Source organism: Protomyctophum parallelum (genome assembly GCF_964188405.1).
Source record: "Protomyctophum parallelum genome assembly, chromosome: 22".
Taxonomy (NCBI): domain Eukaryota; kingdom Metazoa; phylum Chordata; class Actinopteri; order Myctophiformes; family Myctophidae; genus Protomyctophum; species Protomyctophum parallelum.
Genome location: NC_139714.1, coordinates 36,863,810 through 36,876,694, shown reverse-complemented (window position 1 = coordinate 36,876,694; position 12,885 = coordinate 36,863,810). Strand labels below are relative to the sequence as shown.

The window sequence follows — 12,885 nt, the reverse complement described above, 5'->3', positions numbered from 1 at the left end:
TTTCTGAAATGATATATATATAACTATATCATTATATATATATCATATATACTGGTCTCTGCTAGAGCACCCCTTACCTGGCATAGGCGGCGTGCGCGCCCCCTCCCTCCAGCTAAGCGGCCTTTAGCAGCTACAGTAGCCTCTACTGGCACAGGCAGCGTCCGCGCTCCCTTCCTACCAGTTTACGGCTCCACCCCTAGCGACCACTAGCGTCCGCGCTCTGGGCTACATCTGCGGGTTTCCAATGGACGAACCCCGCCACCACCTGTGCACCTCCTGCCAGGCTCCTCTGCGGCCAGAGGATGGGCATGACCTCTGCCCTGGGTGCCTTGGCCCCCAACATCTGAGGGAGGCACTCGGTGACAACCCATGTCACGTGGACGCAGGAGCGTCCAATCTCTCTCGCCGGTAATGAAGGCTAACAAAACCCTCCCCGGACAGAAGGTACGTTATCGTTTTAAGCGGCGCTATCCCCGCTAAACAGACGTTCATATGATATCATATACTTATCATGGCATAACCTCCTGTGTGTGGGTAAAGGCTGCGTTCGCGCCGCCTCCCTGCTCTGCATACGAGGTCTGTTCGACTGTGAACGCTAGCGCTTATTATAAGCGACTATAAGACTTGCCGAAGGATAAGAACACTGTCATATTACCTTCGTTTGTTAAACACGCTACTTTTTAAGCTTTGTTTAGCCCCTGCTGGTGATGGCAAGAGCCTTGCTGGCCAAAGCCATATACCGATATTGGCAGCATTCAAGCTTAACTGCTTTTGCGAATAGCTGTATTGTTGTTGTTATTATCAGCCCGGTACAGGAGCAGCTTCCTGCGTCCTCCCAGGGTATTGATGTTGCTACCAGTATAGTTTGTAGCAAAATAGTATTAACAGCTACTGGTGTACATAGCCTGTCTGGTTGTTAACCCAGCTGGCCCCCAGTAGTGGGCCTAGCTGAAGCTGCTACCAGTATGTCTAGAGCTCAAAGCTCCATTAACAGTTTTTTGCATATACAGTGGGTGCAACCTGGTTTGTTCCCACAGGTCGGATTAGTGCCCCTGGGTACCTGTAGGTCCTATTAGCCCAGCTGGTCCCCAGCACAGAGTATCTGGCGCTGCTGACAGCGTAGCTCACAGCTGCTACCAGTAGCTTAAAGTTAAAGCTGTTTATGAACAGGCTATAGCTTGTCTTGTTTTTTAGTAGCCTAGCTGGTCTCCAGCATAGCTCTCTAACTGGCGCTGCTACCTGTAGTTGTAGCCCAAGCGCTTATTATACTATTGAAGATAAAAAGCTATCTGTATATAGCTTGCCTTACTGTTTGTTGGCCCAGCTGGTACAGGGCAGGCAGCGTATGCGCTCCGCTCCTCCAGCATACGGCCAGCTTGATGTTACTTACTACTAATCGTTTGTTAGCTCAAGCATTTATTAACAGCTATTGGTGTATAGCTTGTTATGTTCATTAGCTGCAGCTGATACAGGCAGCGTACGCGCTCCCTTCCTTCAGCAGGTGGCCCCTATCGGTGGAGCTATCGGTTGTAGCCTTTTCTCCAAAACTAGCTTGTGTCGGTTTATTTAACCGAACCTGGCTGGGGTAGGCAGCGGTAGCGCTCCCTCCTCCCAGCATGAATGCGTAGTAGTGCACACGTGACTAGTGTATTGGAAGTGTCTTTTGTTTCGCTCTGGACTAGCAAACATAAATAATAATGCACTGGAGTTTGGATAAGCGTCATAGTGCCGTGATAAACGGTCACATAGGAAACACTACAGCTGCTACATAGCAGCGTCCAAACCTTGACTGAAGGCTACTTTATTATCATAAATTATAAGTAAGCCTCCGCCGGGGGTACAGGTAGCGTAAAGTTCCCCTCCCCCACCGCGACCATGCAGGTCGCACAGTCTATCTAACAGCAACGTTTGTGTGCTGTTTCTATGATGCACTTTACATCTGGTTGAATCTCAAAGTGCTGCAATGAGCATTTGCATAAACGTAAATGCATATTCACATGCTGCGGCAGGTATAGCAGCATTCAGTTTTTCGATTAAGTCATTATATGCCGATCTAAGTTAAAGCCTCTGCTGGCACAGGCAGCGTACGCGCCCCCTCCCTGCAGCATATGGCCAACACCTAACAAACCAGTAGCGTCCGCGCCCTGGGCTAGTTGGGACTGGTGTGCACCGGCCGGTCCAAAGGAACCGGTGCCACCACAACGGAGAGCACCCACTTTCGTACCTCGAAAGCCTCTGCTGGTACAGACAGCGTATGCGCTCCCTCAAGCATATGGCCAACACCTAGCAACCAGTAGCGTCCGCGCCCTGGGCTAGTTGGGACTTGTGTGCACCGGCCGGTCCAGAGTAACCGGTGCCACCACAATGGAGAGCTCCCACTTTTGTACCTCGTGTGAAGCTCTCCTTCAGCCGTGAGCCGACCTTGGTCCTGCCCCGTGTGCCAGGAGGAAAAGGTCTGACCGCTGACTACAGCAGATCCGAGAGGGCTCAGCTATCTGCAGAGTTGGCCCGCATGAGGGCCATGCTCACTTCAGATAACACCTAGGCACCTCGGAGGGTGCCGAAGCGCCTACCTCTCCGATGCCACAACTGACTCGAGGTTGATGTGCTCTCCCCGACAGCTTAAGCTACGCACTTCCATGACTATGAGGAAGATGCAGAAGGCGGTGCCTCCCAGGCATCAGAGCCGGCCTCCCACTTCTCAGTTCATGCGCATAGCCGTGGAACGCATACTAAAGCAGGCAGTCGGCTCCTCCAAGCGCCTTCTTCTTGCTGTCTTCGCCGTCCCCCACGCCTGTACCTGAGACAGCTACAGGCCTGCCGGGCGAACGATCAGGGCCCTCTCCCATCTCTATACCGATGGTGAAATCCTGGCAGCCCTGCCCTGATTGGGAAAAGTGTCCTGAGACAACCCGTTGCGACGTGACACTTTAATAGATTTGAACGCACAAGGCGATAAGGGCTGGCCTGGGTTACATGCCAGCCACCAAGCCTGTCATTGCATCCCTCATTGTGTTCCCCAACGAGGCCCGGCGGCAGAACGCTAGGTGACCTCGACCCCAGTGCAGGAGCACGGACAACCTGCTCGCTGGGGCCTCCCGTTCACACTTAATAGTGGCAACGTTAATACTGGCTCAGTCACCTTTGGTGTGTCACTGGAGGCATTGGCGTCATGTCCTCAGAGCGTGGGCGGCTGATGTCCATCGTATCTCTAGCCCGTCGCCAAGTCGGGTTTTCACAGTCAAGCTTGACTGATGAGCCTAGGCCAACTCTCCGTAGTCTCCCTGAGGAGCCAGGAGCACTAGGTGGTTCAGCCGGGCGAGAATCGCCGGAGCGAACCATCCAGGGGGGGGAAGACCAGGCTGCAGCTTGCAGGCCTACGACACATCCCGCCTCCCAAAGGGCCGAGCTCCAACATTGATGAAATCATCTTGACTGCCCTCGGAGCTCGCGTATCACCGCCGGCCCACACTAGAGGCCAGCGTGTTCCCTGGCGTCCCACGCCGGGACCTGACTGTGACTGTGACTTTCCGGGCTGTGCAGTGCCTTCTGACGCCAGCCCCCCATATCCGGCGGGTCAAAATGGCCATTATCAGCAACATGACGAGAGCCCTACTATCAGACCAGGAGTGATGTGTCCTCCTGCCCAAGGGCGCAACAGAGGCTGTATATCCTCAGTCACACTAAGGGAAGTCCGATCTACATACTTCCTCGTGACGCAAGACAGACGGGTGTCGACATGTCTTGAATCTGATGGGACCCATATGAAGTTTATGCCAGTCTACTGGGCCGAACACGGCAATGTGCTGGAGCGGCAAGTGGTGCGCTCCGCTCTATAGCACACATTCTCATACTCATGGGACCTTAACCGGGTACTGGACGCCCTGTGCGGGCCTACCTTCGAACCCTTGGCACAGGCAGAGCTGAAGTGGGTGTCAGCCCTTCTCCTGGCCATTACATTGGCAAAGCGCGTCAGTGAACTGCACGCTCTGTCAGTCAGCGAATCATGTCTGAGGTGGAACGCAGACGGCTCGGGGGTCACGCTGTGGCCAAACATAGCATTCCTCCCGAAGGTGCTGTCGCAGGCTCACCTCAACCGGCCTATCAGGCTGGCTCGATTCAACCCCCCACCTGGGGAGCTGACAGACAAACTGGAGCTGTTGTGCCCAGTCCGGGCCCTGAGAGCCTACATTGAAGCTACTGCACGCATCAGGCGAGCAGAGCAGCTGTTCTTTTGCCATAGTGGTGTGAACAAAGGCGGCGCTCCCTCCAAGCAGCGCCTGTCCCACTGGATTGTAGACACAATCAGCCACGCCTATGAGGCAAGTAACCTCCCCGTACCATCAGGGGTACGGTGCCACTCTACAAGGAGCATTTCCACATCATGGGCTGCCATGAGAGGGGTGCCCTTGGAGGACATTTGTGCCGCCGCCTCATGGGCTTCGGCAGGCACTTTCTCAAGGTACTACAGGGTGAATGTTGCCACTCCCCACCCAGTGGACGTGGCCCTCTTCCCCGAATCCTCCGGTTCTACCCTTTTGAGGTCTGTAATCAGGATTCCTCGTGACTTGGCTGGTATAAGTCATTCAGTGCTTAAAGCACCGCCTCTGGCGGTCAGCAGGGACGAAATAGAACGATAGTTACGTATGTAACTACGGTTCTATGAGTCCTGAATGACCGCCAGAGGCACTCTTGTCACTCAGAATCCTCGTGTTCTCGCGAGAAGATTCTGTAGGGACTGAGCCCCGGATGACTGCCGGAAGTTATAGACGACTCCGGGTCATCACGGGGTCAACCGACATTGTTGGTATAAAATACTCGACTGCGCATGCGCGAAGGGACGTATTCAGTGCTTAAAGCACCGCCTCTGGCGGTCATTCAGGACTCATAGAACCGTAGTTACATACGTAACTATCGTTTCAGTCCAAAGGCTATATGACTAAAACTAAATGAAGTTTCAGTCCAAAGGCTATATGACTAAAACTAAATGAAGTTTCAGTCCAAAGGCTATATGACTAAAACTAAATGAAGTTTCAGTCCAAAGGCTATATGACTAAAACTAAATGAAGTTTCAGTCCAAAGGCTATATGACTAAAACTAAATGAAGTTTCAGTCCAAAGGCTATATGACTAAAACTAAATGAAGTTTCAGTCCAAAGGCTATATGACTAAAACTAAATGAAGTTTCAGTCCAAAGGCTATATGACTAAAACTAAATGAAGTTTCAGTCCAAAGGCTATATGACTAAAACTAAATGAAGTTTCAGTCCAAAGGCTATATGACTAAAACTAAATGAAGTTTCAGTCCAAAGGCTATATGACTAAAACTAAATGAAGTTTCAGTCCAAAGGCTATATGACTAAAACTAAATGAAGTTTCAGTCCAAAGGCTATATGACTAAAACCAAAAACAACACTATTTCCAAGACGTAAGACGGTTACATAAGAATCCAATACTAGTGTTAGGAGCCTCGACCAATCATTGCTGTTGTTTGTTTGTTTAACTTTAATCATTGGATAAAGTCACCTTGCTTGGCTTATCATCAGCCAATCAGAGTCAATATTTGATTAAAAAAAAAAATAGAAATGTGTTGCACAAGAAGTTAAAACAAAGGTTACACATATCTGGTAGCTCGGGCTCAACTCACGCACGCACGCACGCACGCACGCACGCACGCACGCACGCACGCACGCACGCACGCACGTGCAAAAAAAAGAGCTCCAGATCATAGACTGTAAAAAATATGGACAAAGCGTTCGCCGGGTCTAACATGGACGTAAAATGAAGCCTGTTATTCCTGCACTGTAAGTCACCATCTTTCTAGATCCGTTTGGTACCAGCTGGCCATTGGCTGGCTCCGTTTTGGACCAGCTGGCCATTGGCTGCCCAGACAACGAGGCGGGACTTCCCCCCTTCTTCTCCGTTGGTTTTTATTTTGACTCGAGTGGGAGGGGAATCCCGATCATAGACTGTAATGGTAGCCACGCCCCTCAGAACATGCGCGATGGTTTTCTTTCTTTATGGTCATTTTTTTAATTAATGGGACCATAATTTTCCAAAAAGAATATTATGACATTATAAATGAGACTTTAAACTAGTGACTGGAAGAAGAAAGTATTCATGACCATGTTTATTAAGGTAATACAGTCTAGGTGAAGTTGGGCCAAAATACATGGGCCTCTATGGAGCTATGGGGCTTTTTGGGTCCAGTCCAGCGCCACAACAGGCCATTATTATGAACTACCGATTTCAAATGAGGCTTCACGAAATATCTGGCTGACTGCCCCCCTGCTCCAGATAGACAGCCTGGTGTTTTCACTAGGAGGTGTGTCTGTCTTTTAAAACAAAAGAGAAGATTATCAATGTTGTCGTTTAGCTGGGGTTTTTTTTCGCTCTCTTCTCTTCCAGCAAATCCTCAACCACATCCTGGACGACATCGAGTTCTTGGTCACGTGCCTCCAGAAGGCCGCCGAGGCGTACCACCAGCTGTCCCGCAGGAAGAAGACCAAGAAGGGCAAGAAGAAGAGCCCAGGAGGTGAGGACGCCCCCCCCGAACATTCGGGGTTCGAACCTTCGCTCGTTAGTGTTTGCACTCAAATCTTAATTAATGGGCTTGAACCATTCGGTTTTTGTTTGTTGTTTTTTTAACTCGAAAATATTTCTCGGCGAGAATGCGTAATAAGAGTACTATGTTCATGTTGTGTTTACATGTTACATGTTTAGATGTTATTAATAATCAGGGGGGCACACAACCGATATACGTCGTCAAAAACTTTCTGCGCGAAGATCAAAGGCATGCAAGGCGCATTAGCGCACCAACAGCTGAGACGGTTATGTAGAGAAATCTGACAGGCATTCAAAAGGAACTCAAATGTGATGTTAATGTCCTGTAAGTAGACTTAGAAATAAAACTAGTGTTGACTAATCATTATATGTGGCTCTTATTTTGATTAGTTAGTGCACAGGAAGTCCGTTTCAGTTGTAAACAAGCTACTATGACACTTTCCCAAAGTTACGTGCCCCCCCCCCCCCCCCACCCAAATGCAATATTCGGAGGAAACTAAGGGGTAGTCCGAATAAAGATAATTGTTACCGTGTCTGGCCTCACCATGAGCAACCCATCGCCTCGCTGTTTGTGACGTCATCGTTCATTTTTCTAAACCTACGGATCCCGTGCTGGACACGATCCAAAAAACTCTTTCTGTGGGAGCTATATATATTCAGTCATTTGCTATTTCAGTATTTCTGTTATATATTTAATGCATTTCTTATTTTTAGTTTAATTTGCTTTGCTTAATTGGTTTGTTTACAACCACTATTTCTGTTGCAGCTAAAGCTTTTGTTTTGAAGGTGATGGGCAGTTCACAGCTGAGTCTATTTAATTAAGTGAGCACACAGGTAGTCAGTGAGCACCGGGAAGGCCAATGGTTTTTCACCAGCATGTTAGGGAGAGCACCTTTTGACTGTACTATGTCTGTCTGGAGAAGCAAAATAAAAACACCATCAAATGTTGCTGCCTGACTGGACAATGGTCTTATTCCCTGACTGGACAATGGTCTTATTCCCTGACTGGACAATGGTCTTATTCCCTGACTGGACAATGGTCTTATTCCCTACAAACTGCGTAAGATTCGCTGCCCGGTGCATTTAGTGGCTTTTAAGTTTTATTGTTCATGGTGTTGATTAGCCACTACACTTTCCATTTCAAACGGAAGTAAACAACCGCTCACCTTCTCTGCTGTTTTTGTTCATTTTGTCTGGCACTTTCCGACCTACCGCCCCCTGTGGTACGGGGGCAGTACCGCCCCCCCTGCGGTACAGGCGTCTAAGGAGTTAATATAAGTTGCTTCATGTCAACACATGTGCCATTGACACTTCTGTCCACCAGAGGGAGTTCTAACGCTGCGATCGAGGCCTCCGGGCGAGGACGAGTTTGTCGACTGCCTGCAGAAGTTCAAGCACGCCTTCAATCTGCTGGTGAGGTTACACTCATTCCTGTTACCTCATCATTTCTGTTACCTCATCATTTATGCTACCTTCAATCTGCTGGTGAGGTTACACTCATTCCTGTTACCTCATCATTTATGCTACCTTCAACCTGCTGGTGAACACACAGCAGTCATCAGGACAGGTATCTGATACCGGCCCTGATGAAGACTGATGAAAACATGTTGGCTTTTTAAACATCTCTAATGAAGTACCTTGATTTTATATCCACCCTCATTTTTACATCTTGTTGAGTGCTCGGATCACCTTTTCTTCAGTATCCATTTAGATTCATCGATCCTTTTTACTGGTGACTGATATTGTCCTTCTAATACGTGAGGGGACCGTGTCTTTTTTTTAAATATATTTTTGTATGTTTTCATGCAGCGTTGTAGAAGGGGCAAAAGAAGGGCAAAAGAAGGGGCAAAAGAAGGGGCAAAAGAAGGGCAAAAGAAGGGGCAAAAGAAGGGCAAAAGACGGGCAAAAGAAGGGGCAAAAGACAGGCAAAAGACAGGCAAAAGACAGGCAAAAGAAGGGGCAAAAGACAGGCAAAAGACAGGCAAAAGACAGGCAAAAGAAGGGCAAAAGGAGGGGCAAAAGAAGGGCAAAAGAAGGGCAAAAGACAGGCAAAAGAAGGGCAAAAGAAGGGGCAAAAGAAGGGGCAAAAGACGGGCAAAAGAAGGGCAAAAGAAGGGGCAAAAGACAGGCAAAAGACAGGCAAAAGACAGGCAAAAGAAGGGCAAAAGAAGGGCAAAAGACAGGCAAAAGAAGGGCAAAAGAAGGGGCAAAAGACAGGCAAAAGACAGGCAAAAGAAGGGGCAAAAGAAGGGCAAAAGACAGGCAAAAGAAGGGCAAAAGAAGGGGCAAAAGAAGGGCAAAAGACAGGCAAAAGAAGGGCAAAAGAAGGGGCAAAAGACAGGCAAAAGACAGGCAAAAGAAGGGCAAAAGACAGGCAAAAGAAGGGCAAAAGACAGGCAAAAGAAGGGGCAAAAGAAGGGCAAAAGACAGGCAAAAGAAGGGCAAAAGACAGGCAAAAGAAGGGCAAAAGAAGGGGCAAAAGAAGGGGCAAAAGACAGGCAAAAGACAGGCAAAAGAAGGGCAAAAGACAGGCAAAAGAAGGGCAAAAGACAGGCAAAAGAAGGGGCAAAAGAAGGGCAAAAGACAGGCAAAAGAAGGGCAAAAGACAGGCAAAAGAAGGGCAAAAGAAGGGCAAAAGACAGGCAAAAGAAGGGCAAAAGACAGGCAAAAGAAGGGGCAAAAGAAGGGCAAAAGACAGGCAAAAGAAGGGCAAAAGACAGGCAAAAGAAGGGGCAAAAGAAGGGCAAAAGAAGGGGCAAAAGACAGGAAAAAGAAGGGCAAAAGAAGGGCAAAAGAAGGGGCAAAAGACAGGCAAAAGAAGGGCAAAAGACAGGCAAAAGAAGGGCAAAAGAAGGGCAAAAGAAGGGGCAAAAGACAGGAAAAAGAAGGGCAAAAGAAGGGCAAAAGAAGGGGCAAAAGAAGGGCAAAAGACAGGCAAAAGAAGGGCAAAAGAAGGGCAAAAGAAGGGGCAAAAGAAGGGGCAAAAGACAGGCAAAAGAAGGGCAAAAGAAGGGCAAAAGAAGGGGCAAAAGACAGGCAAAAGAAGGGGCAAAAGACAGGCAAAAGAAGGGCAAAAGAAGGGCAAAAGACAGGCAAAAGAAGGGCAAAAGAAGGGCAAAAGAAGGGCAAAAGACGGGCAAAAGACAGGCAAAAGAAGGGGCAAAAGACAGGCAAAAGAAGGGCAAAAGACAGGCAAAAGACGGGCAAAAGACAGGCAAAAGAAGGGCAAAAGACAGGCAAAAGAAGGGCAAAAGACAGGCAAAAGAAGGGCAAAAGAAGTGCAAAAGACAGGCAAAAGAAGGGGCAAAAGACAGGCAAAAGAAGGGGCAAAAGACAGGCAAAAGAAGGGGCAAAAGAAGGGCAAAAGACAGGCAAAAGAAGGGCAAAAGAAGGGGCAAAAGACAGGCAAAAGAAGGGCAAAAGAAGGGCAAAAGACAGGCAAAAGAAGGGCAAAAGAAGGGGCAAAAGACAGGGGCAAAAGACAGGCAAAAGACAGGCAAAAGAAGGGGCAAAAGACAGGCAAAAGAAGGGCAAAAGAAGGGACAAAAGACAGGCAAAAGAAGGGCAAAAGAAGGGGCAAATAAAGGGGCAAAAGAAGGGCAAAAGACAGGCAAAAGAAGGGCAAAAGAAGGGGCAAAAGACAGGCAAAAGAAGGGCAAAAGACAGGCAAAAGAAGGGCAAAAGAAGGGGCAAAAGACAGGCAAAAGAAGGGGCAAAAGACAGGCAAAAGAAGGGCAAAAGACGGGGCAAAAGACAGGCAAAAGAAGGGGCAAAAGACAGGCAAAAGAAGGGCAAAAGAAGGGCAAAAGACAGGCAAAAGAAGGGGCAAAAGAGCAAGGGCAAAATAAGTATTTAAAATGAATGAAAACATAATAAAGACAGGCAAAAGAAGGGGCAAAAGAAGGGGCAAAAGACAGGCAAAAGAAGGGCAAAAGAAGGGCAAAAGACGGGCAAAAGACAGGCAAAAGAAGGGCAAAAGAAGGGGCAAAAGAAGGGCAAAAGAGCAAGGGCAAAATAAGTATTTAAAATGAATGAAAACATAATAAATAGATTCAACGACACCGTCTATGCATTTGAGTGTGTGTGTGTGTGTGCGTGTGTGTATGTGTGTGAGGGTGGAGACTAGCCTTGCTGCTAAATGCCTAAATAAATTATGAATTGTATTGTCAAGCTGCTGCTGTTTGTGTGTGTGTGCGTACGTGCGTGGACGTGCATAATGCTAATGTCCTGGTATTTTGCTGCCACCTACAGGCCAAACTGAGCGACCACATCCAGAACCCAAGTGCTCTTGACCTGGTGCACTTCCTGTTCACTCCACTGAGGATGGTAGGTGTCTGATTGGTTGGTTGATTGATTGATTGATTGATTGAACATTGTATTAACAGATTGTAGAATGGGTACAGTTAAAACCAGAAAAAACACTATTTCTTTAGACTTGTTTACTTGTTTCCATCAGGGTCCTCCATTTTCAATTCATCAGAACATTTCAAGACGTACAAATATACACTTGTTCTATGCAACAAAATAAATGTGTGCGTGCGTGTGTTTGTGCGCTCCCCAGGTGATCCAGACCTCCAGCGTGGAGCTAGCTCGTAGCGTGGTGGTTCCTCTGCTGAACAGAGAGACGGTGGACTTCCTCCAGAACTCACTCACTGCCGAGGAGAAGCACGTCTGGACAGCCCTGAGCGACGGATGGACCAGATGCAGGTGAGAAGTCACCCTAAAACACCCTGGACAACGCACCACACCTCACCCTAAAACACCCTGGACAACGCTCCACACCTCACCCTAAAGCACCCTGGACAACGCTCCACACCTCACCCTAAAACACCCTGGACAACGCACCACACGTCACCCTAAAACACCCTGGACAACGCTCCACACGTCACCCTAAAACACCCTGGACAACGCTCCACACCTCACCCTAAAACACCCTGGACAACGCTCCACACCTCACCCTAAAACACCCTGGACAACGCTCCACACCTCACCCTAAAACACCCTGGACAACGCACCACACGTCACCCTAAAACACCCTGGACAACGCTCCACACCTCACCCTAAAACACCCTGGACAACGCTCCACACCTCACCCTAAAACACCCTGGACAACGCTCCACACCTCACCCTAAAACACCCTGGATAACGCTCCACACGTCACCCTAAAACACCCTGGACAACGCTCCACACGTCACCCTAAAACACCCTGGACAACGCACCACACCTCACCCTAAAACACCCTGGACAACGCTCCACACGTCACCCTAAAACACCCTGGACAACGCTCCACACCTCACCCTAAAACACCCTGGACAACGCTCCACACCTCACCATAAAACACCCTGGACAACGCTCCACACCTCACCCTAAAACACCCTGGACAACGCTCCACACCTCACCCTAAAACACCCTGGACAACGCACCACACCTCACCCTAAAACACCCTGGACAACGCTCCACACCTCACCCTAAAACACCCTGGACAACGCTCCACACCTCACCCTAAAACACCCTGGACAACGCACCACACGTCACCCTAAAACACCCTGGACAACGCTCCACACGTCACCCTAAAACACCCTGGACAACGCTCCACACGTCACCCTAAAACACCCTGGACAACGCTCCACACGTCACCCTAAAACACCCTGGACAACGCTCCACACCTCACCCTAAAACACCCTGGACAACGCTCCACACCTCACCCTAAAACACCGTGGACAACGCTCCACATGTCACCCTAAAACACCCTGGACAACGCTCCACACCTCACCCTAAAACACCCTGGACAACGCTCCACACGTCACCCTAAAACACCGTGGACAACGCTCCACATGTCACCCTAAAACACCCTGGACAACGCTCCACACCTCACCCTAAAACACCCTGGACAACGCTCCACACGTCACCCTAAAACACCGTGGACAACGCTCCACATGTCACCCTAAAACACCCTGGACAACGCTCCACACCTCACCCTAAAACACCGTGGACAACGCTCCACATGTCACCCTAAAACACCCTGGACAACGCTCCACACCTCACCCTAAAACACCCTGGACAACGCTCCACACCTCACCCTAAAACACCCTGGACAACGCTCCACACCTCACCCTAAAACACCCTGGACAACGCACCACACCTCACCCTAAAACACCCTGGACAACGCTCCACACCTCACCCTAAAACACCCTGGACAACGCTCCACACGTCACCCTAAAACACCCTGGACAACGCTCCACACCTCACCCTAAAACACCCTGGACAACGCTCCACACCTCACCCTAAAACACCCTGGACAACGCTCCACACCTCACCCTAAA

The 12,885-nt window shown here is 49.1% G+C and overlaps 1 protein-coding gene across 1 annotated transcript in view; it reads left to right on the top strand.

Moving 5' to 3' along the window:
- Window positions 1–2,645: 2,645 nt before the first annotated feature.
- The window catches only part of LOC310853169 (epidermal growth factor receptor kinase substrate 8-like), a gene marked incomplete at both ends in the record, with an annotated part of 36,921 nt that continues 26,681 nt past the window's right edge, over window positions 2,646–12,885 (top strand). The window contains 7 exon segments of the mRNA XM_083757408.1: window positions 2,646–2,796; window positions 3,403–3,692; window positions 3,840–4,349; window positions 6,407–6,533; window positions 7,887–7,975; window positions 10,814–10,888; window positions 11,124–11,269. Of these exon segments, the coding sequence (XP_083613534.1) occupies window positions 2,646–2,796; window positions 3,403–3,692; window positions 3,840–4,349; window positions 6,407–6,533; window positions 7,887–7,975; window positions 10,814–10,888; window positions 11,124–11,269 (1,388 nt within the window).